Here is a 24,355-nt window from a genome sequence, read left to right as displayed (position 1 = left end):
TGGACCAGAACACGCAAACGCTCTCACATTGTTTGTGTGAATCGATACGTACCTCTGAACATCATTCACCAACGTCAGCAGGCTGCTGGGATTGATTATGAGTTTGTCGAGGAAAGAGAGCACGTCGCCGAAGGGTGGCCGCAGGCTGGACTCCTTCTGCCAGCAGTGCAGCATCAGCTGGTGAAGTGTCACGGGGCAGCCCATCGGTGCTGGCAGGCGGTAGCCCTCTTCAATAGATAAGATGACCTGAGAGGAGCATCAGTAAACATAATGTTGTATCTACCACCCATAGTTATACTCCTCATACAAGAGATTCAGTACAAATCACATGCTGTGGTCACCAAGCCTGAGTGGTTGTGGAATTTACAATCTGGTTAGCGACTTACATCTTGATTGGACATCTCCCAGTAGGGCCTCTCGCCGTAGGACATCACTTCCCACATGACAATGCCGTAGCTCCACACATCGCTCGCTGAAGAAAACTTTCCGTAAGCGATGGCCTCCGGTGCCGTCCAGCGTATCGGTATCTTTCCTCCCTTACAAACAGTGGTGACAGAGAAGTTTTGTTAAGGAGACTTTCAGAGGCTCAGCACCATAAGTCCTCACAATTCTGCACCAGCTGTTCGATCCTCACTCACTGTTGCAGTGTAGGCTGCTTCACTGTCATCTTCAAGGATTCTGGACATCCCGAAATCAGACACTTTACACACCAAGCTTTCGTCCACCAGGATGTTGCGGGCGGCTAGGTCTCTGTGAACGTAACCCATATCTGAGAGGTAGTCCATGCCCACTGCGATGCCGCGCAGCATGCCGACCAGCTGGAGCACGGTGAACTGACCGTCACGAGTCTGGAGCGGGTGTGAGAAAGAGAGAGGACAAGTAAGGTGTGAAAAAGACGATATCTTCTCAGTTTGAAAAATAAAAATAGAGTGAATCAGTTTATCTTTGAGTTAAAAAGTTTGAAAAAATTCCCTTGAAATATCATTTGTAAAAGGGTATAAACATGTTAAGTTTGGCCACTGGCCCTTGACCATTGACCACACAAATCGAATTATTGAATTGTTGAATCTAAGCGAACATTTGACCAAGGCAAAAACTGTTTAGTGAGGTCACAGTGACCTCGACTTCAAATTCTATTCAAGTTATCCTCGTCTACCAGTGAAATGTTTGTGCCGGATCAAATTCCCTATGGGTGCTACAGATATATCACATTCCAAAGAAAATGAGGTCACAGTCACCTTTAACTTTCACTTTTGACTAACATTACAAATCTGTTTATCCATGAGACCAAAGAAAGATTTGCACCAAATGTAATAGAAATTCCTCCAATGTGTTTAATGTTTTGGTGCCAAACAGTTCCTGGCACTGGGATAAGATATGCCTTTAGTCTCAATTCTCAAGATGACAACCAAATTGACACGGATTATAATAGCCTAGACTTGATGTCTGCTCCTCCCATATGCTACAATAGCGAGATGTTTCTAATGTGCTTCAAGTTTTTTATTATGGGTGTTTGCATGGAAGCTGCCCCAAGAATCTCTGTCCACAGATTGTGTTTTAAATCAAGTCGTTTTCAAGTAAGAACAACTAAGGGTCTTTGATATGATCCATGTATTTACCACTGTGAGTACCACCAAGAAAATAACGAAATACAAGTTTTTTTCTTCATCTGTTACACATGTTTTGCATATATTCTTCTCACCCGCAGGAAAGAGTCAAGTGATCCATTTTCCATGAACTCCACCACTATCATCACTGGTCTGCCTGCAAGAAAGGTAGCAAGACAAGATTAGATCGGTGAACAGAAAAAAGAGACCAAAGTTAAAGAGAAGCTGCACGTGCACACACACACACACACACACACACACACACACACACACACACACACACACACACACACACACACACACCGAGCTTACTGTTAGTGACGACCCCCTCCAGCCTGATGATGTTGGGGTTGTTGAACTGTCCCATGATCGAGGCCTCACGTAAAAAGTCTCTCCGCTGGTGATCCATATAACCGCCTTTCAGTGTCTTTATTGCCACGGCGATGTCCATCCTTCCAGGGACACGCAATCGACCACTACACACTTCTCCAAATTCACCTGCAACGTGTTGAAAACAGGTCATTGCACACCACCTCCACCAGATGGCGCCCATGTAACAACAAACAGACAAATGGGAGGCACCTTCATGGACCGAATGACACAATCTGTTCATTAAATGAACCATCACACATTACTGCTCCCAGTCAGCCGCAGTGGATCAGCTCCTCAGAGGCCCAATATAATAAAGTACTTTAAAATCAGCTTGCTAAGAGGATGTATTAATTTAAAAGTAAAACTTTATGGGGTTTAACATTTCTCATAAAATACAATTGTTACCCAGTGAGAAGTGTCTCTGTTAAAGGTGCAAGTCAGCTGCTACTGGAACATTTGTTACATATGCTTGTTTTATATACCAATTCAGGAATTAATACAGATACAAAATAATCTTTTCTTGGTAGTTACAGATCACTCATTATCAGAAGATAATGATTAGTGTTGATTGTACCTGTACCGATCACTCTTTCGATGCAGATATACGAGGGGTCTATCTCTTTGGCAAATTCCTCCACAGCCTGAGTGGGGTCTTCATACGTGTCTGGATCCACGTACGTCTTTATTCCAGAAAAGGGGACTGGAAGAGAAGAAGAGAAACAAACAGTGTAATGTGTTACACATGAATTTTGAGTAGAATCTCCATACAGTCCTGCTGCAGCAAATTCATGAGCTGTAAAATCACAACTTTGGGCGAATATAACAGAAAGGGGGACATTGTTGAATCTTATCGACACATGGTACAGTCGTGTCAGATTTATAATTGATGGATGGAAATATTGGGCCTGATGTGTTTAAAAGAAATATTTGCAGATATTGATAAATACAGATCAAATCAGATGATGTGCTTTTTTCGATGTATACAAGTATGGAAATGCACGTGATAACGCAATCACCTGTACAGTAGAGTTTGATGAAGTGCATCAGTGTTAAAGGTCTGTGAGTTAACTTGGCACTGTTGAATTGTGGGTGACCAGATTTAAAAATGCTTGTCTCATACATGATCTTTGACTTATCTAGGAAATAACTAGGTTTTCTGATTAATTTATTAAAACAAAACCACAAAAAGTAAAAGAAAAAGACATAATGAATGAATAAATGAATGAAGCTAACTTTCTTTTTTTTGTTGAGACTGTGCCAGAGAAGTTCATTCTCTGGATCAACGACATTGAGTCCATCATCGCTGGTGTACTTTCTATTTTGTCAGGTGTCTCTGCATTTTTGTCGAATGATGGAGAAAAAGAAACGAAAGAGTTGGGAGAATGCCTCAGAGTTCCGTGTATAAAGACACTGCAGGCAGCCAGACTTCAACATGCTCCTCTGTGGCACAGGCTGGGGATGATGTCACACTGAGCGCTGCGCATTATAACGGGCACGAATGATAACTTGAAGCAGCGCCTGTTACACCTCGTGCAGACGAGCTGGGGACCGGCTGTACTTTATAGCCGCGTTAGCTCGTATTGTTCAGGTTTGTAGGCTTCGTCTGAGAAATATTCCATTTTGGAGTCGACGCTCTGCCTCTGTCTCCAGAGTGTCTGAGCTCGGCTCTATAATAGAACAAGACTCTTTCAGCCGTTTGTTGAGCCTGCCGGCGTCCCCCTGCCGAGGTGATGCCTCCCCAGCACACGGCAGCACAGAACAAACAGCAAACACAGACTGTAGAAAGTGTCAAAAACTATAACGGCTCAAAGTATTTTCATAATATCTGATGAAAAGAATCATAAATGTGAATTTGTGCTGACAAGGCTGAGAGAATGTATGTAAATTAGGCTCTGATAAGGAGAATGTAAATTAGAAAAAGGTGTGAGCTGCAAATTAACTTTCTGTTCACCGGAGGAAAATATATAAGACGATATGAAGCTATATAAAGATGAGATGGATAGATGGGGCTTGTTGGGATTAACCTAGTGCTCTCATCAAGTCATCTATTACAGGCCACAAACCCTGAAACCTTCAACACACACACACACACAAAATATAATTGTGTTCAGTACCATGTCCACTGCGGAAGCGAGTCCTCCTCTTCTCCTCGGACTTCATCCTGGCTTTAATGTAACCTTGACACCTGTACAAATTAACCAGATTACCAAAGAGTACAAATCACTCTCATCAACACATAATACACATCACAGCCTTTTACATCATTGTCTTATCTCTTTCTGCTGATAAACCTCTATACAACACAGTGAATTTGCATCAGAAATGCATGAAATCTAACATATCTACTGTTCTCATGAGAAAAAGTGGAATATTTCTTTTGAAACAGCCTAAAACTATTCAAAATAAACCTTTCCCCAAACTGAACCTTTAGGCGTCTGCCTTTTATATCACACGCACATTTTGCTCTGCAAATATTTCTCTGCTAAAAAAAAAGGCAGCCTGTGTGTTTCTTTTAAAATTGTCCTCCATTTACCAACTTTGAATAAATGTAAGGCTTGGAGCTGTTTGAAAATGCCAAGTAATCTACAAGTTAATATAAATAAACAAAATGGGGGAAAAACGTATGAATTCTAAGTTAATCTTGATGAATTTGGAGTTTAAATATCACGTTTAAAAAAATCCAAACGTTTGTTGACACGAGGCACAATAAGAAAGTACCTGAACCAAAGATTACCACCTAAGCTTAGATCACAATTAAAAATCTGGACATGTAAAAATCCAGACAAAGTTTGCCCCGAGTCTGAGTCATTTTTCACTGTTTATTAGTAAGTGCCTCTAACAGTAAGGTCCGGTGAACCAGACTGAAGACAACAGTCTGAGTTAACCTGCGGGAGTTAATGGAATGGAGCAAACTGCTGGTACTTACATGCTGAGTAATTAGGCAGAAAATTGGTTCAGCCAGTTGGAAAATAAGATTGTCTGCTTGGTGGCAAAAGAGAGTCTATTAACAGACCTCCAGGATGTAGCTTCACTCCGGAGATTATGTGAAGCACGAAGGTGTGTGTGTGTGTGTGTGTGTGTGTGTGTGTGTGTGTGTGTGTGTGTGTGTGTGTGTGTGTGTGTGTGTGTGTGTGTGTGTGTGTGTGTGTGTGTGTGTGTGTGTGTCTTACCGTCCAGTGATGAGGAGGAAGAGGGTGAGGATGACCAACAGGGAGAAACCTCCTACAGCCGCAGTGACGACCACCAGAACTTGACCCTGATCAGCGATATCAGGATCTGAGGATGGCAAGAGAAGAGGAAAAAAAAGACTGATAAGAGACTGATCAGTGTTGAGATTAGAAACTTTAAACAGAAGACTGACACACTACATGGGAAATAGTCAGTATTCTTGGTAAATGGTTTTAGTTTCTATGTTGCTAATTTAAACATTCTCAATATTTATCACTTTAGAATTTGCAACCAATGAGATCCTCAAATTTTACAGTGTCCTGATTCTTTAACACGTGAATGGTGCAACCACATTTAAATCACATATGAAGTAATCTGCCTCTGCTCTGTATTATAATCCAAATAAACCAGATTAAACATGCTTTTAATTGGTTTCATTCCGACTTGGATTTATTAGTCAGTTACACATACGTCTTTCTACAACCATTATGTGTCTTACTTTTCTATTGGAACATCATGGATACTCCTCTTTACCTCTGACACACCAAACTATGTTTCCCCAAAGGCAAATGATGAAAAGTACATGTTAATAATGTTTTCATTGCAAAAATATGAATTTTAAAAGAAAGTTTTGACAAAAACTCAACTTAAAACTTGAACTGATGTGGCATTGGGAGAGTTAATAATATAATCTGATCTCCTTTGTTGTGGTCTTCTGTGTCTGGCAACTGTTACCAAGTGTTTCTTTATTTCCACCTAAATCTGAGGGGTCGTAAAAGACAGCAAATATTTCCTGATCCCTTAATCCACCGGCACAACAGTGACTGAGCCTCGGTACAAGTGCAGAGTAAATGTTGTTACACATTTATTCAGTGATTCATATATTTTGATGAACCCTCAAACATTCAATTTGTATAAAATTTAATAAATGGTCAAGGAACATGAACAATTTCAAATTCACTGCACTGCATAGGTTGAATTAGATAAGAGATGAGAGGAGGTGACTCTAATGTGGAGGCACAATCCAACTATTTAAATGGACCTGCACCAGAAGTATTGGTCCTGGGATGATGAGATTGTAAAGGTGGGCATCTCATTTCTAAAAGAGAGAGAGTGTGTGTGTGTGTGTGTGTGTGTGTGTGTGTGTGTGTGTGTGTGTGTGTGTGTGTGTGTGTGTGTGTGTGTGTGTGTGTGTGTGTGTTCATCCCTGCATATTTCAGGGTTAGAATCATCCGAGCGTTACGTGTGCGTGGAAACTGTAATAAGCACAACTGCACAGCCTGAGTCAGGAACTTACAGAGCTTATAAACATTTAAATAAATGGCGCATGCCCGAGGAGGCACTGATGAGTTTCACTGATCCACAGCAAAGAATGACCATGAATTGTCTCCTGGGATTTTACAGAGTTGTTGATCAGCACAGATGACTCCACTTATTGTCCCCCTGCGTTGCATTCAAACCAAACTCCATATCCACTGGGATCTCAACACTAATCCAATCGAGTGAATGTCAGAGTCATTCCGGCCTCACACACACACACACACACAAAACAAAGCCACTGCTCCTTTACACCCACTCCCCCCCCCCGCAGTCGTACCCTCTGCTGCAGTAGCAAACTCAAAGTTGGGGCTGTAGGCGGTGTAACCAGAAGCAGTGCGAGCGCGCACGTGGAAGACGTACACTGCCGAGGGTCTGAGGCCTGTGACCACCACGCTGGGGGATTTGGTGCGTGTCGACGAGTAGCTCAGCTGCTCTTGATCCTGGACAAGCAACAACACATCATTAAATGTTTGAACAAAACCTATTTTCTTCTATTAAATATTACAGAAGTGTCTTTATCTGTATTTATTTGTGAGTAAGCAGCATTACAGGAAAAAATATTTTTTCCCATTTCTTTAACATTTCAAGAAAGGGCCTTTTTCTGTGTATTTCGACAAAAAAAAACGTCCTTACCTTCTCAAAGTACTTGATCTCATAATCCACTATGTCGGAAGGAGGCAGTTCCACTTCCGACCAGGAGAGAGCGATGCTGTTTGGAGTGGCCGAGTCCTTTCTGATGACGCCCACCAGAGCTGGACCTGATGATGCAGTCAGAGAGAAGCAGGGGGTTGAGTCAAAAAGAGAAAACTACATTCTGATGCACTAGTATACATGTCCACACTGGTAAGTTCATGATACCTATGGACACTTATTTGACCTAGAATTGCCTTAATGAACGTGTATGTGCCAAAGAGTGAACTCTGACTTATAAGTAAATAAAATGAGAGAAACTTCAGAAAATAATTGATCATATCATTGCAACAGTTATCAGTAATAACAATTCATTAACAGATTCTCTCCTCACACCCCAACCACTTGAGGCAGATGGCCGTGGTTCTGTTGGAGGGTTTTTCTCCCTGCTCGTTGCGGAAGCTGTTGGGTTTCGCTGAAGTATTGTAAGATCTAAGACCTTACTCAGGGAAGTACCTTGAGATAATATGTGTTGTGACTTGGCACATATGCAAATAAAGTTAAACTGATCTGAAGTTTTTTAGCAGGACCGAGGAACTGGTAGTCACTTATCTAAGAGAAGTGAGCACCCTGAGTTCAGAGACACGACTGCAGAGTGTCTCCAGTCACCGTTTGAAAGATTTCAACATTGAACAAAGTTTTAGAGGATGATACCCAAAGAGAAAGGAAAACAAAGAAATACAATTTCACTGCCCAGCTCTCGTATGACATTCAGCCTGAGACAAACATCTTTGTTAACCAAACTGCAGCTGCTCATCATTCCTGTCATCACTGCTGAATTTGGAGGGAACATTTTACACAAGGTTGCTGAGGAGACATAAAAATCACCTCGCAGAGATTCAAATATTTACCATTAATTATTCATTAAGCCTGCGCTTGAAGAGATTTGGCAAAATAATAGATCCAGTCCCTCTGTTGTTTAGTGTGCTGTCTGGAGGATCAGTGCTGGAATAGAAATCACTGACGGAATACAAATTCCAACACCGACCAGAGAGATGTCTCAAACCGTCCTTATGCAAGACACAAAGAAGGCTGCAGACCGGATGGGACACTTCATAGATACAATTTTCACAGCTGGTCAGGAAGTCAGGATTTTCAAGCAGAGACGACGCTTCAAGGTCCAGCAGCTCGACCACTTTAACTTGTACAAACCAAAAAAGAACAAAAGGGAGAACAATGCACGCAGGAGGCAAGAGTTTGATGCTGACTGCTGCAAAAATGGGCTCTCCAGGTAACAATTATGTAGATTTAAGGTGTGTCTGACTTTTACATTACAATGCAAAAACTCAGACCCCTGACTCGAGTGTTTGAACGTGCATTCCTTCGAGCATCTGAAACTTCCAAACATGTCCTGTATGTTACAAACACACATAAAAAACAGAGTTTAATACAAGTAGATTACGCAACTCACAGCAAATAAGAAACTATGGTGTGTCATCATGTCAAAGTTTTACAGGATTATCAAAAGAAAAAAATCAGCATCCTTCCTAACTCACTCTTGGACTGGCTCTCAGTCATTGGCCCTTGCGGTGAATTGAAGAAGTTGCAGCGCCAGATCACAAGGCTGCTGTCAGCCATGTTATTCCAGGTTACATGTGCCCTTATATCCTGCTAGCAGGTGGTAGCTAAGCTGCTCAGATCGCCGGGATGTGTAGTGGGAATATCTCAGGCCTCTCAGTCTGGCTGCCTGCTGCAGTTCTTAATGGCCAACAGCAGACACATCGACAAACACATGCAGGATTCACTGACAGAGCACTGCAGCGCAAAGGTGCCCAGGCAAGTCAACAGCAAACTCCAGGGAGTTGTTTTGCAAATGTCATCTGAGTCACATCTGAATAACTGCAGGTTTGAGTGTAATAATGACCAGCGCAGTGTCGGCTGCACTCATTATTAAGACCTGTTCTTTTCCTCAAACAGGTGAAAGAAATGACAGGTGAGTTTGCTGTGGATATGTTGACGATACGACACTGTAATCCTGAACAACAGCAAATTCAGACAGAAGGACAATGATTATTGTCACGATCTGTTAATAAAGCATTTATTTTTACTCCATCAATCAATTCATGATTTGCCTGGAAAATGTCATAAAATTGGTAGAACATGCCAGTCACAGTTTCCTAAAATTCAAGTTGACATAATCATAATAATTGAACAACAGTAAAACACCTTTCTCTAGAAACCAAAAGAACAAACTGGAACTCGATAACAACCCAGCAGAGTGCACACCTCCACCTACAGTCCCCTTAAATCCAATCAACCTGCAGCAAATTACACACACTCATGGATGTCGCTCCCCTAAATGTGCCCGATTTGTGTTCATTGAGCTCCCGATCACTAAATCCCAAAACACCATATCTCCAAATGTTAAAGAAAGTAATAAAGAAATCCTGCATCCATCCCCTGATTCCATGACCCACTCTGCTTCCTTCCACAAAGGTTCCTGGAAATATGTCCAATAGTTTTGGGTAGTCCTGCTAAGAAATAAACCAACTAACAAACAGACAAAACCTCCTTGGTGGATGTATTTAAAATATATTTCAGCTGTAGTGCACAGTACTAACACACAGTGAAACATCTGTATCCAAGCAAAAGACTTTGGGAAGACCTGAGGCGAACATGGACTAATCTGCAGGAGCAGCTCCCACATACATAATGCATATTCAGACCAGCAGAGATGTCCGGAGTCTAAACTCCAGTCACGTTTGGTCACCAGTGATGTATCAACAGCGACTTGAACTCTTACACCATGAGTACATATGTTAAATTTCAAATCAACAGCACGAAATCCACAAAATCAAGCACGAATCCACCAGGAAATATAAACTACAGAGAAAGCGTGTGACTGCATGAGCTTTCCATTCGTCTGAATCTCTTTATAACATATATAAACAACAACAGCTCTCATAAATGTCATGTTCAAACTAGGAATGGTGATATTTTGCAGTCAGCATCAGATGCTTCCAGGCAGATAAATATGTATAACCCACTTACAGGGTAAGAATCACATTACAGGAGGTGATTTCCATCTGCACAATGCAGTATAATGTTGTGTATCTGTCACCGTGTCACTGTGCTTCCATCTTTGTGAGTATCAACACTTTTTGCAAAAAAGGGAGAAACTCCTTGAGGAATAATCAATCCACTTGCTGCAGATGAGCGGTTCAAAGGGAACAATCACTGTCATTATAGTTCAATCACTTTTCAAACAGCTCAAGAGAATCTATAAGGTCTCATTGGTTTATTGGAAACATGTAAAAAAAGGGTTAACCCTCAACTATACGAGCTGAAACGTGTACAGAAAGGACAGAGGGGGAGGAAGGAGAGAGAGAGAGAGAGAGAGAGAGAAGGGAGAGCTGTAAAGAAATCCCAGGAGGTTGCATCTCCCCGGCATCTGAGCATATAAATAGAAGTCGGCCGTATTCCCAGAGCAGGGAGGATGAAAACAGAGAAACCACGGGAGGGAAGGGGGAAAGAGCAAAGTAACAAAATCTCTTGAATCAGGACACCGCAAAACACTGGGAAGTGTTCACACGTGGATTAAACATGTGAGAACTTTGTACAATCTTGATTGACGTAATCATGAGGTCGACAAAGTAGCAAATGGGAACTTTTCAAAACAGAAAAAGAAGGGGCTATGAGCATTAAATGCACTCAGAAGTCACAAGGGAGTTTATCTACATATCTTTCAGGACCCCATTTACTAAAATGTAAAAGTCAGAGTCCTAAGAAATACCTGGACAGAAAGGTTCCTGTTCAAATCTCAGTTTGGGTCGGGGTTCTTTCTGTGAAGAGTTTGCATGATCTCCCCATGTTTGCGTGTGTTTCCTCCAGGTACTGCAGATTCCTCGCAGAGTCCAAAGACATTAAGATTGGGGTTGGGTAAGGTGAAAGACTCTAAATTGAATGAGGTGTGAAAGTGAGTGTGAATGGCTGTCTGTTTCTATATATTGGCCCTGATTCTGAGGTGTACCCCACCTCTCGCCCAATGTCCCTCCCCAACCGTGATGATCCTCAAAGTATAAGTGGCATAATAGATAATGGATGGATGTATAAATAAGGATTATTGCATCTCAGAACATATCCACTCCTTCCTGCAAACTGAAGGAGCCCTTACTCTCACTCTATTAGTATTTTTGTGTTGGTATCAATCGAAAAAAAGAAAAACAAACAAGGCAAAAAAGCCTAACTAATTGAATGCCCCCGGTGGATCCGCTTAAACAGTCTCACATAATGCTCCGAGTACAAATCAGGGATGAGTCTGCAAAAGAAAAAAGCTACACGACCAGATCTGGAAAGAGGCTTTGACAGCACAAGGTCACCAGTTCCTCTCGAGGCGGAAGAGAAGATGCAAGAAGAGAAGCAGTAAACTCATGAACAGCCACCACTCAACAAGCAGCACCAGCAGACTCTGTCAAATCAGGAGGTGAAGGGTTAAATGTTGATCCAACCTGTAATGAAGTTTAAAGATATAATCACACTGTACACCACAGGCTGCACATGTATGTATATGGATGTAATGTGACTGTTTGGACCATTGAGCAAACATAAGTCACAAATTACCAGTTAACAGTCAGAGAACAATATAGAAATATCAGTAGTTTAACTGAAAACTTTAAGCATTTGAGCCAGCAGCTGTTCCTGCAAAGGTTCAATTCATTAAATCTCACATTTGTGTGATTTGGGTTTGATCACATGTAACTCAAATCATTTGGATTTCTGCACAGACAGAACAACTAGATTTAACCTTGAACAAAAACAATGTATGTAAACTCTTTGAGTCTGATCTTTAGTCCAAACAGTCAAGCAGAAAAAACATTGGTCCTGTTTTGTTTTGTATTTTCAAACCTTGCATAAGTTTCAGTCTTATTTTTGTGATCGCCTCTGTGCAGCAGCCTTACACAAATTTGCATTGATTTCTCTGGGCCTCTCTCAGACTACTGCAGTGCACTCTGTGGGAGGAATCTTCAGTGAGAGACGCTCTGCTGAGCAATAACTACAGTGTATTTTGAGCGTTTGAGTGCAGCTCACTGTTCATAAACACACAGATCAACCTGCTCACTCGGCTTTGCCTTGCTGCCTCCGAGAGCCGGTGGGACAACAGCACCGAAAAGATTCAGAGAAACCCGCATCCTGTTTTCCAAAGTGAACCCGAGTGTGGAGGAGTTTGGACAAAGAGGCATTCGAAATGATCAAAGGTGTTTTTCTGTGACAAAGCGGATATCGCTCGGCTCTTGCAGCGACAAAACTCGATGATAAATCCACTAAACCGTACTGTCAAAGGGAGTGAGGTTTCTGCTTGATGACAAATCATACATCTTACTTTACAGAGCATCATAACTTATCAAAGTTAGACAAGCACACAGGCAAATGGGGAAGAGAAATTATCAGTAAGTCTGATTAATAGGCTCGGAATAATTAAAAGCATAATGAGGCATTAATACGCAATTTACAAACAGATAACATGGCAACAGAAAATGAATCCTCTCACTGCTTCTGGCTGAAAAAAAAAATCTAGTTAATTGCAAACTCTGCTTTAGATTGTTTATCATTCCATCACTGACATCACATCACAGTCAATTACATGAATCAACTCGCAGCCTGTCAATCCCAGGTCTGTCCAAACACAAGTTCGGCAGCAAAACAAATGTTTCAACTCAATGATTCGTCGACCTTATATCAACGTGTAGTGAGTGTCGAAGAGCTTATATAACATTTTGCATCTTATCTACCATAGAGGGTTGTGAAGGGTTAAAAATGGTTTTATTTTGTAGTAAGAAGCTTCCTGCTGGATTTTCCACTATGTGCATAAATAGATCAAATAAAAGGCGGACAGCACCAAGGGGAGAGCTGGGAAATGACTAGCGGAGCATATGCACAGCTTTAAATACATGGAGGAAGCAAATGTGCATGTAAATGTCATAGGTGCATGAATTTGTTTGACTGTTTGTTTGCAGTCGGTGCACACACTCCGTACGTCTACTGAGGAAAGGCAGTTTGACAAGTTAATCCAGTCTAAACATCCACAGGGAAACATCCCCACAGGCAGCTTCTCCTCCTCCGCTGAGATTATTTAGCATTTCAACTTCCTGTCATCAGTCTGGCTGCCTTCACCAGAGAGAGAGAGAGAGAGAGGTAGGTATGAGGCGACACATGTGATGTGACATTTGTTTTCCATGGCATGACGACAGCCTATCAGCACGTTTTATTTGTAAAAAATAAGACTTTAATTCAATGATGCAGTGTCTAGTGGGAGAGAATGAGCCACAAGAGATGACCTATTAAAACTGAGCGTAAACACAACCAAAGTAAATCCCTGCGGAGATCCAATGCAGAAAGGTTGGTAAGGAATGGAAGAACATTTAACTATTCATGATTTACATTTTAATGACTGAGAAAATAATAAACCTTTTGGGGGCGTTCGCACAGTCAGGAAACTTGACGCATGTGAAAGGACATTTGTATTCCCACTCTGTCCCCCACTTGATCCACAAGGAAGACTTTGTAATTCAGACCAGGCATCTTTCAGTTCCTTTGTTGTTTTCTTCATTCGTCTCATTCATCTCCATCAAATATTTTTCTGATCTATTTTTCCTGGTGAGCCAGAATACAAATGATAATCTCTGACAATCTTCATGATAATGCAATTATGGCGGCCTATTATTGCACACAAAGATGATTTAGCACCGATATACCCGCAATTCCCTGTTTTAAATCTGAGCCGCTGATGAGTGATGAGCATCAGTCTCGTTCTCATCAGAGATTCATCTCACCACTGAATTGCAGCTCATGCTGAAGGGGAAGAAAATGTGCACATACATCCTGCCATCATTTATTAATCCACTCTCTCTCCTCCCTTCATCTCCACCTTCTCCATCAATTATTCCATCAATATTCTTGCCCTTAATATATAAGGTTCAGGTTTCAGTCGCTGAACTTAAGATCTCTTATTTTCCCTAATTCAGGCCCAAGACAATGGTGCCTTGAGGACTTCTGGCTGTGGTTGACCTGAGGTCAGCTCAGCTCGGCTAATTAAGATCTTGTTCGGGTCACTGTGGCTTTGTCAGCTATTCAGAGGTCAGAAATGATCTTCACCTACTGACACATTAAGTTGGAGGAGGAGAAAATGACAGTAGTGACAGTAGTGGAGGGTGCTCAAGGAAGAGAAGCACAAATATAGTTGCTACAAGCTGCAATGCAAACATAGTATTCCTGATGTATGAACCAGGTAATACAGTATAACATATGTAAATACATGCAGAGTATAACCTTTACTATCCTTGTAAAGATAAATATACTGTTGTAGAGCCTGACCCATGAGGATTTTTGGGGGTAAATGAAAATGTAATGTAAGAACTCTGCAACTCACCGGCTTGATGCGTGTTGACGGTAATATTCGCCAGTGAGCGCGCGGCCACACCCAGCCCGGCCACACCGTTCATGGCCTCTACGTGGAAAGTGTAGTTGGTGTGCATCGCAAAATCCAGTATGGCCACAGAGTTGCCGGTCAGACCATGTGGCCGTGGGATGAAGCGCAGATCGGCCTCGCACGGCTCACACTGAGTCACGCCACTGTCGCTGTCGCTTCCCTCACAGCGCTGGCACAGGATGTTGTAAGTGATGTCCTTCCTGCCGCCTGTGTCACCGGGAGGCATCCACTGCAGGAAGAGCGCCGTGTCATTGATCAATGAGACCAGGTTCCTGGGAGCTGACGGAGGCCCTGAAGAGAAAGAAAGAGTGTTTAGAGGGAAGGAAGACTTAACTCACTGATAGCCACTTTACTTTGTAAGGCAGAGTTTCTCTTTAAAGCAGATCAAATATAATTGTTGTTAAAAATATAAGGTGTTATTGTCTGTCTGAATAAAAGGAACGACGTGGACCTTTTGGCAGAGCTGTTATCAAAAGAGTTTGATATGAACATCAGTTGTTTTGTAGGCTTTCTTAATTCTGCAAAACTATTAATTTGTTTCTGCAAAAGTGTGAAAGTATCAGCATGAAACTCTCAGAACACACCACTCATCTGACCTCAGAGAGGAGGAAGCGACAGCGGGCACACGATCACCACAATCTGGCCCTCGAGCAGCCAGCGAGCCGAATTTGAATCTGAAGTATGTGTGATAGGTTTGTAGGTACATTCGGTGCGTGGGCGGTGGACTTTCAACACATCCTGCGGGAATTCATTCCAACATCTAGTGTCAGTTTCTTGGATAAAACTGTTCAGATTCAGTTTTCTTTTTTTTCCAATTTTTCTCAAAGTAGTCAGAGCCGAAGTTGTGAGGGTGTCTTTGTAAATCTGCGTGTGGGAGTGTGGGTGGTGTGAGGATTCAAAGTGCCTGAAGTGTTACACTCCTGTGCACAACTTTCTTTAATTTCATGGATACAACTCCACACTTGACAGTTTCATATCCACGGAAAAAGGTAAACTATGAGAGATGATGTATTTATCACAGTTGAGCTTGAACTCACAGCAACAAACAAAATCAACAAAACAAATGTAAAAGATATTTTTTTAGGCAGGCAGACATTTTTCTGAGTTATCCACTAACTTGTGCAGGGCAGAGTGGAGGGGTCTATAATGGCCCGGTAGAAGCCTTTATCACAGTGGCACATGGTGGCCGCCTGGTCGTGGCTGGAGCTGTGCAGAGGACACTTGGAGCATTTAGTGTTCCCGGCGAACGCCTTGAAGGATCCAGGCCTGCAAGCTGGAGACAGAGCGAGGCACAGGAGAGAGAAGGGGGGGGGGGGGGGGGGGGGCAGTTACACCATGTTAATGTTCTCCATGCTACTGCATTTCCATTCAGCACACATACATTTAATTCACAGCTCCAGCTGCCGCGCTCCTCACCTGTGGTCTGACCCCATTTCCCGAGCTGCCATGAATCACTGTCAAAACCTTATTAGCTCACTAAGCCACATGCTAATGGTCCTGCCCATTGTCCTGTCTAACAAATAGCACACACCTGTAAAAGGCACATTTTGGGAATAAAGAATGTCAAACGCAAACATTCAGATAAGTCTTAAAATAAACACATTACAAAATTAGAACAACTTAATCTTGGTACGAATGTGTAGAGGTATGTGCAAGCAGAGTTCCACTGCATCACATTCATGTGTCATACATTGTTGGAACAGCTTTAACATTAAGATAGATTTCATGTTGAATAGGCTAAAAAACACATGGTTGCACATTAACTGACACAGTTACTAAACCCTGGCTTAATTCACAAGATCACCACCACTTTATCACTTGATACCAGTATATTCCCATATCATTATGGTATCAGCTTACGATACCAGCATCATTCTGACTTCAGGCGCCATACGTGTTCAAACACCATATCTGATGGTGTATAAGTTTTGGGCAAAAGTTTGGTCCACGCCATTACCTGAACTTTCACGTCATTGATTTTGACTCGGACTGAACTGAGAAGCCCAAAGGGCTGGACTGAAGAAGGTAGGTGTGATAGTGAGATAACGGCTTCACTTCCACCAGAGCACTCGCACGATGTTTGTTCCTGGAACCATTTCTCTGCTGAACGCACACACCTCCCAGTCAGAGAGCTTACAAAGCCACATTAAATAAACACTGTGATAAACAATGGGTTTGGCAGAATTATATTTTTACCTAATAGAGAAATTAGTTAGATTATAGGATGTAACATGTGAATCTTTGCTGGAATAAAGAATCAGTACAGCTTCAACGATAAATTGGAATGAGAATATCTAAGATATCTGTGATATGAGTTTTGTTTTTAAGTGCATGAACAATACACATGTTTAAGGATTTCACTTTCTTCAGGAGTCCAGACAGGGAATTTAGGTTTAAATGGATACGATAACAATCTAAAGCCATGGAAAAGACTCTGGAGTCCATTTGTTGGAATCAGCAGGTTTAATAGAGTCCCCTCATTCAGATTCCTTCTAATACAAACAGAGGAGAGTTTGCATTGTTTGTAAGGAAGATAATAAAAAGAGCTATTAACATACAAATAATGCATTATAAAATTCAATTATAAGCTGCATTCAGTCGAAAATCTCCCACTGACGTGAATATTTCTGAGCTTTACTACTTCATTACTTCCTCCATTTTACCTTCGCCATCAATTGAACCAGCTCCTCTTTCCTTATCACTCCAGTTTTTCTCTTAAATGTTCAGCACCGCCGCAATTTTCTCCTTTCCCATAATTTTTCCTTCTCCCATCTCAGCTCCCACTTTTCTGTCCCACGCACTTTCCCTTGAGGCTTATCAGAAGATGGCAAAACCATTACAGTTTGAGCTTTCTCCCCTGACTTACCTCAGCGGAGAAAAATAAAGTACTAATGGTGGAGTTATTTAATATTCTGGGGAATCTCAGGATAGTTTCATTGCATAGTGATTTGCATGAGAATATATGTGCGTGGGTGGGATAATAATTTCAAAATGAGAAAATAAATATCCCCTTTATAAGACAGACAAGAGTCAAGACCTTGCAATAAAGAGGGATATTATGAATTACGTTATAAAATGAATATATTCAAAAGATTTTATCGTAAGGAGCACAAAGATGTAATAGTGAGTAACAGTCATTTATTTTCTTACTCATATCATCAGGAAAAGAGCATTTTATAAAAGTATTTTATTTTCTGAGACATTATTGCCTCCATTGAGAAACATTACCACTATACTACTTCTGTTGATGAAAGCCTTTTGATTACACAGAGCTTAGTTTCATACTGTTTTCCATGAATAAAGCCCAACTGCTGCCCTGTATTCAGTACTGCAACCAGGACTCCTTGTAAAGTGCTACTGTTACAGTTATACTGCTGAAATAAAGTAAACATTCAAGTAAATTGCTCCTGGTAGGAAAAGTGTGAATCAATCACAGAGCTTGAAATGATGTTAATAGGCCTCTAATTAAATATCTGTGTAGTGTATTGTAAGCAACAGAAACAACTATAATAAATCAGTGAATTACCAAGAGTGAAGTTGAATTAATTGACCGTTGATGAACTCCCTGTCCTTTCTGTGCTTGATAGAAAAAAAACATTTTGTTCAATTTATGGATTTCTTTAACTAGCTGCAACTTTCAAGCAGTATTTTGTGATAACTGCGATATCTAAAAAATAAGATTCAACCCTTCAATTTCTGAATTTCTAATGAGGAACAGTAATTTCTCACTCGACTTTCAATTTTTGAGGAACCTAATCCTCTTGGTTATTACCTTCCACCTAAACACAGCTCCTGCCAAAGGCAACAAACACACACCTTCATTCCAGATTCCAGCTACTTCCTGCTCTCTGTTATGAACTGGGAAGATCACCACTGGAAAGCAATTATAATACTCATAGTTTTGAAAAAAACACCCAGACGCACGTACACACACACACACACACACACACACACACACACACACACACACATACAAACAGATTTAATGAAATTCAATTTGGTCACTATCAGCTGTTGGGCTTTCTTATTCATCAAAGGAACAATATTGGCAGAAAATTCATATTCTTACTCAGAGCAGACACTGTAGACACAGAGATAAAAATAAACAATACCACAGACTGTGTTTTAACAGCTTTATCATCAATTAGTCTAATAGTTATTTTGTCAATCAATTGATTAGTCGTCAGGCCAATGAAATGAAAGAAAATGGTGTCCGTTCTACTTTTTCTACAGCACAAGGAGACATGGACAGATGTCTTTGATCCTGCCAACAGTCCAAAATCAATTAAGTTTTCAATTAACTGTCATACATATGATAAAGAAATCAGCAAATCCTCACATTATAGAAGCAGAACAGAGAAATTAATTTATACTTTTTCCTTGAAAACAATCAAATAAAAATAATGGCTTATTAATCATTAACTAAGCGATTCATTTATTTTTTACATTTAAATAGCTTGTTTGTCATTTTCGATGATACTGGCATTTTACCAGTCTTGATAGTATGGATGGTATGGCATCTATTTTGACTCTTTAGTCACTAAGTTAAAATCACTCATTCAGTGGCTGATACAATACAGTTGAAGTTTATTTTCTGTGAGGAAACCTGCAGGGGCAAACAGTTTCCCGATTTTGACATCGAGCTTCATGAGACAACAGACAAATCTGAACGAGCCCGTAATGAAGTCAGTCTCTTGCTCTGTTTTGGTCTCCTCCAGCTCCTAAGAAAACTATTCGGCTCTTCGGAAGCTAAATTCTCCACTATGTTTACAGCCAGTAGTTTATTGTGTGCTTTAATTGGTAATCTGCAGTGCAGTTTGCTTTTTGTTGAAAATAGCTGCCTGCCGGCTGAACGCACAAGGTACAGGAGCAGGAAGTGAGTAAAAACTCAAAAGAAAATAATTAGCTGAAAGAGCAAGAGAGTGAAGGAGAGCTGCAGAGCTGGATGATAATTCTCTCCGGGTTCATCACTACAAATGATCCCTCTTGAATTATACATAGCAATTAGATTCATACAAATATTGATCACTGAAGCTTTTAAAAAGACACTTGTCAAAGCACTTTGCAGAGCTTACACTTCGGCCTCAGGTTAAGAGCATGCATCGGATTTGAGTTTCAATAGATGAGCGACAGAAGTTTGGTCAAAAGAAGGACATCACCTGCACATTTGCAGGACTGTTATGACATGTCAACAAAATACTTGCTTTTTGTGTCTCTGTATCTGGATTGATTGTGTGGGCAGCAAAAACCACATGTAATTAGTTTAAAACCACATTTGTTGGTTTGAAATGTGATTCCAATCACAGCTCTGTGGATGTGTATGTGTCCAGATGCTCTGGCTGCTCAAATTGTGCTTCAAAATATCATTTGAATCACTCAACGCAACAATGTGGAATCCAGGGTGTCTGTATAGATACTGATGTCTTCATGGTTACTACAGCAACCCATGTAGGTGACGGTCTGGACACAAGTCCAATCCGATCACTTGAGAATAACAGTGCAGAGGCTCTGTGCCGAAGATCTGATATGAGAGAATCATTTGATTTTTGCCTTCAAGTATGAAAAACAAGTCTGGAGAGATTGAGAGTTGTTTGGGTGTGCTGAGCTGGAAATTGTCTCTTGGCTTAGGTTGTCGGAGACAGATGGAACCAGAGACTGTGTTTACCCTGGTCTTTCAGCTTTGATGTGCAGATGGGAAGTTCACAGAGAATGAGTGATGCTCTGCTCTGTCTGAGCGGCGTTAAAAGCCAAAGTAAACACAGTCCCTAATGGACAGAAGAGGGACACGGTGACTTGGATACGTATTGACTCCCTCATTTCCGATTCCACTTTACCTGAATCTAAGTTTGCACCTTGCCTGCTTGAATCAATCCTGACGACCTCTGGAGACGGCAGAGGTGATTTCTGGGGACCTGTGACTTGGATCGTCATGGGGAAACAGAAAAGGGGAAAAGACTGATGGACCTAATCCTGTGACTCAAAAAGATTCCCTTTGTTTGTTTGTTTGTTAGTTTGATCCTCGGTATTCATCTGTACAGCAAGAGGAGAAGCCAAGCTGTGTTGTTATGAAAGCTATCGGAGGTGTTAGCGGCAGAATTGTCACTTTAAAGGCATTTACTGAAACCAAAACATTTGAATTCAGAAGCTTTTCCAGCACTTGAACGTCTGCCGGTGGGTTGTGGCTCTTGTCTGCGCAATAACCGAGCTTTGATTGAATAAATAAAAAATAAAAAAAGACGTCTCTATTAGCCTCCCCCACAATTCACCACCTCCTGAATATGATGCTGTGACAAAAGGACGTGGAACAAATAGCATTAGCACTATGATGTCGCCTTATCTAGGTCATGATATAACCAGCCCATCTCTGACTAATCCTCTTGTGGTTGACACCGAATGAAAGGAATAGCATATTAAAGCGCTCGATTGAGATGTCAAAACAGTCTGGCGGAACGCTATTGGGCTGGAAAGCCGGGTTTGATAAGCGCTGACGCCTTTGTTTAGGCAGCTGGGAGGGAGAGATGTACGTGCAAGCGCAGAGCTCTGCTCATATTTGGAAGCGTTGGGGTTTTCCCTATTCGCTCTCGCTCTCTCTCGCGCGCGCTCTCTTTTTCTCCCTCCATTTCTCTCTCTCTCTCTCTCCCCCTCTTTTGCTCTTCCCCATGCTGCCTCTCAGACAGCTTTGATCACAGCAGCCTTTGAAGCAGTGTTCCAAAATGAAAACGAGGAGAAAGCAGAAGTCACCGCAAGTTCACGTCTAAACTTCCTGCAACTACTTGCAAAGTGCACAGCGTCATCGCAGCACAGGCTCCGCAAGGCCTCTAATTGACGAGGGGAAGAGAAATCAAAGCCATGAATCATTGATTACAAGGTCAAGAGGTGTCGTTACTATCGATCACTTCTTTTAACCTTAATCTTAGTGAGTTTAAAGATGCTGTTTGAGACATTTTTGATGGTAATAACCTTATATTTCTTTAACACAGCTTAATACTGCACAGCTGAGCAAATAGAGCATAGTCCTATCTCTGGTTGCCTTTAGTCAGCATGCTATGAAGTTATTTCTCAAAGTCTTGAATCATAAAGGAACAACCCTTTTGGGAAATACACTTGTTTTCTTTCAGAGTCACTGTTAGAAGATACAATTGATATTAGTTACACACCTGAATGTCCAGTACAGGTAGAGAAAACAGCCACACAAGGGGGAACTGCTTGTCTAACCTGTCAAGGCTGCTGTGCTGGAGTGTGGATTCAAAAGGTTTGGACAAAAATATTGAAATTTGAGGGTCAGGGATGAAGTCGCAGGAGCAAGGTCCGTCCAAACATGTGCTTGACTTAACAGGAGTAAGACTCAGCTGTCAATCATGATGTTTGGCTCTGACACGGAGGAGGCAGGATTTAATACCTATACCTTAGGCAGCCACCAGGGGAAAATCACTTTGGCTTCACTTATGGGGAGCAGCCAGGTCATCAATCTTTACAAGAAATCAATGATCTTTATGAAGAGTTAAATCCATTAAAGGTTCCTAATTGATTTTCAAGATAATTCCAGTCTTCAAAAAAAGTGCTGCCTATAGATACATTCTGAATGTGTGTGTGAATGAGTGAATCGCAATAAACTGCACTGTAAAGCACTTAGAGTTATATTAAAGTTAGTACCTTACAACCCTAATCTCAATTTGAAGTGTCAGTCAATTGAGGCTCATTAGTTTTAATAGTTTTCAGATCATATGACTGAATACACAGACAAACATTGTTTTCAAAGTCAGATTTATTGACTATTGACCATTCATAGCAATGGCCGCCAACATCCCCCTGACACTGACACAGCTACAGTACAACTGAGAGAAGCAACCACTGCCGGCCAAAGGGGATGAATGGGGAGTATAGATGTAGGACATATATATCCGAGGGACACCATTAGAGCACTGCTCCTCCGCTGCTGTGACATCAGTGATCTCTTCTGACGTCTGTGTCGTTTAACCACATCTTTCAAATGATTGAGAACGAGCAAGAAAAATAATAAGTATGAAGTAGATGAAACTGAAGAAGATAAAAAGAAGAAATTACACCCAAAGAGCAAATAAAGGAGAAATTACAGCCTGTCCTACATATCTGCCGCACTAATGACTGTTGCAGTTCTCTCTGTAATAACCTGAGTTACCACATCTCCACGGGGGCACTCCGTGAATTTCACCCCGACCGGCGGAGACGTCAGTAAATCTGCAAAACGAAGTAAGCAATATAGAGCGCCAGTTAATTGTGATCATGCAGTGTGGCTCTATTTAGCTCTCGCCTTAATTACAGTAAGTCTGAGCCTCGTTTAAATGAAAAAGAGTTGGAGGAGTTTTAGAAAAGACGAGGTGTGAGATAAATTAGCTGTGAAACTAACAAATGGAGGCAATTAGCTCTGCTAGCTCCCAGTCTGTCGGCACAGTCTAATTGAGAAACCAGGCCAGCCACTATCTGGAACAGTTGCTTTTACTTCTTTTTTTTACTTAATCTGTGCTGCTGGTAATCGGCCACAACTATAGACTATGCTGATACAACAAATTAGAGACCAGGCGTCGCAAGAAAACTGCTTATCTCTTCACCTTCGTCACATTATTCATGGTCTCACAGAAGTAAAGGATGGCAGAAATAGTGAGAGTTAAAAGAAAGGAATGGAAGGGGGGGGGCAAGTGAAGAGCAAACAAAGTGGACAAGAGGGGAGAGAAGATGATGCAGGGAGGTGGAGCTGAAAGGAGATGAAGGAAGATGAGGATGGAGAGGATCAGACAAGGATGAAGGATCTTCAAATGGGAGGAGGGAATAGCGATTCTGTAAAGTCAGACTCCTGCAGATGACTGGGGAGACCCTGGAGATCTGTCAGTGTGATGCAACCCCCTCTCATCTCTTCTCTTCTCCTCCTGTCCCCCTCTCTCTATCCGCAGCTTTATTACCTCCACCGAGGAGGTTATGTTTTCACCCATATACTTTGGTTTGTATGTTTGTTTTGTTTGTGAAGAAGACAAAAACAACTAAATTGATTTCCATGCAACTTGGTGGTAGGATGTGATGAAGGAGGAACTCATTAAATATTGATACACATCCAGATCAGGAGGGTGGAAAGGATTTTTTTTGCTGCTATTATACTACATCTGTTTCTTTTTTTTGCACTTCTCAAAACATTTTTGCACAAAATCCGGTTTGCCATACATCCGATCTATCCATTGCCTTCTGATTACATACTATGTTGTGTTCTTATTTGAGTAGACTTAATATGTTGCATACTTATATGTTCTCTATATATATATGTTTACACCAAGGATTAGAGAGAAACAGCATTTCAGTCCCGTCTTTGTCCTGTGCACGTCGCAGACTTGACCAAAAAGTTGAATTTCACTTTTTGTTGGGACTTGGTGGAGGTAGTGTTTGTTATTCCAGTTTACAATTGTGTTACTCTAGTTACTACAAACACACACACATGCACATACAAATGATCCAAAGGAGCTTCTTACCCCGGCAGTAGCCATCCGTCTCCTCGTGGCCAATACTGCAGACACAGCGGCCCAATGGAACCAGCCAGTCGCCATCAGCGCCACAGTACAATTTGGGTGTGTCTCTTTCTTCTGCATTCTCCACACAGGCTCCCCTCACCTCCACCAGAGAGGACGAGTCCATGTGCGGCACCGTGTTGGGAAAGGCTGCAAGGTTCCGTAAAGTCGATGGGCAGCGTTTGTAGAAGACCTGAAGTGCAAAGGACAAACGTGTGAGGTTCAAGTTCTCCTTGGCTGTA

At 41.5% G+C, this 24,355-nt stretch overlaps 1 protein-coding gene across 1 annotated transcript in view; it reads right to left on the bottom strand.

Annotated features, from left to right (window-relative positions):
- epha6 (eph receptor A6) overlaps positions 1-24,355 on the bottom strand; it is a 41,002-nt gene that overhangs the window by 1,598 nt on the left and 15,049 nt on the right. The window contains exons 6-18 of the mRNA XM_061068299.1: positions 24,078-24,306; positions 15,701-15,856; positions 14,524-14,874; positions 7,101-7,225; positions 6,745-6,907; positions 5,150-5,255; positions 4,094-4,164; positions 2,554-2,679; positions 1,920-2,105; positions 1,703-1,764; positions 639-848; positions 387-536; positions 53-246 (exon numbers count right to left, since the gene is read on the bottom strand). Of these exons, the coding sequence (XP_060924282.1) occupies positions 53-246; positions 387-536; positions 639-848; positions 1,703-1,764; positions 1,920-2,105; positions 2,554-2,679; positions 4,094-4,164; positions 5,150-5,255; positions 6,745-6,907; positions 7,101-7,225; positions 14,524-14,874; positions 15,701-15,856; positions 24,078-24,306 (2,129 nt within the window). The remainder of the gene's footprint in view (positions 1-52; positions 247-386; positions 537-638; positions 849-1,702; positions 1,765-1,919; positions 2,106-2,553; positions 2,680-4,093; positions 4,165-5,149; positions 5,256-6,744; positions 6,908-7,100; positions 7,226-14,523; positions 14,875-15,700; positions 15,857-24,077; positions 24,307-24,355) is intronic.

Source organism: Limanda limanda, chromosome 3, assembly GCF_963576545.1.
Source record: "Limanda limanda chromosome 3, fLimLim1.1, whole genome shotgun sequence".
NCBI lineage: Eukaryota > Metazoa > Chordata > Actinopteri > Pleuronectiformes > Pleuronectidae > Limanda > Limanda limanda.
Note: the sequence above shows the minus strand (reverse complement) of the source record. Positions and strands in the feature narration are given on the sequence as shown.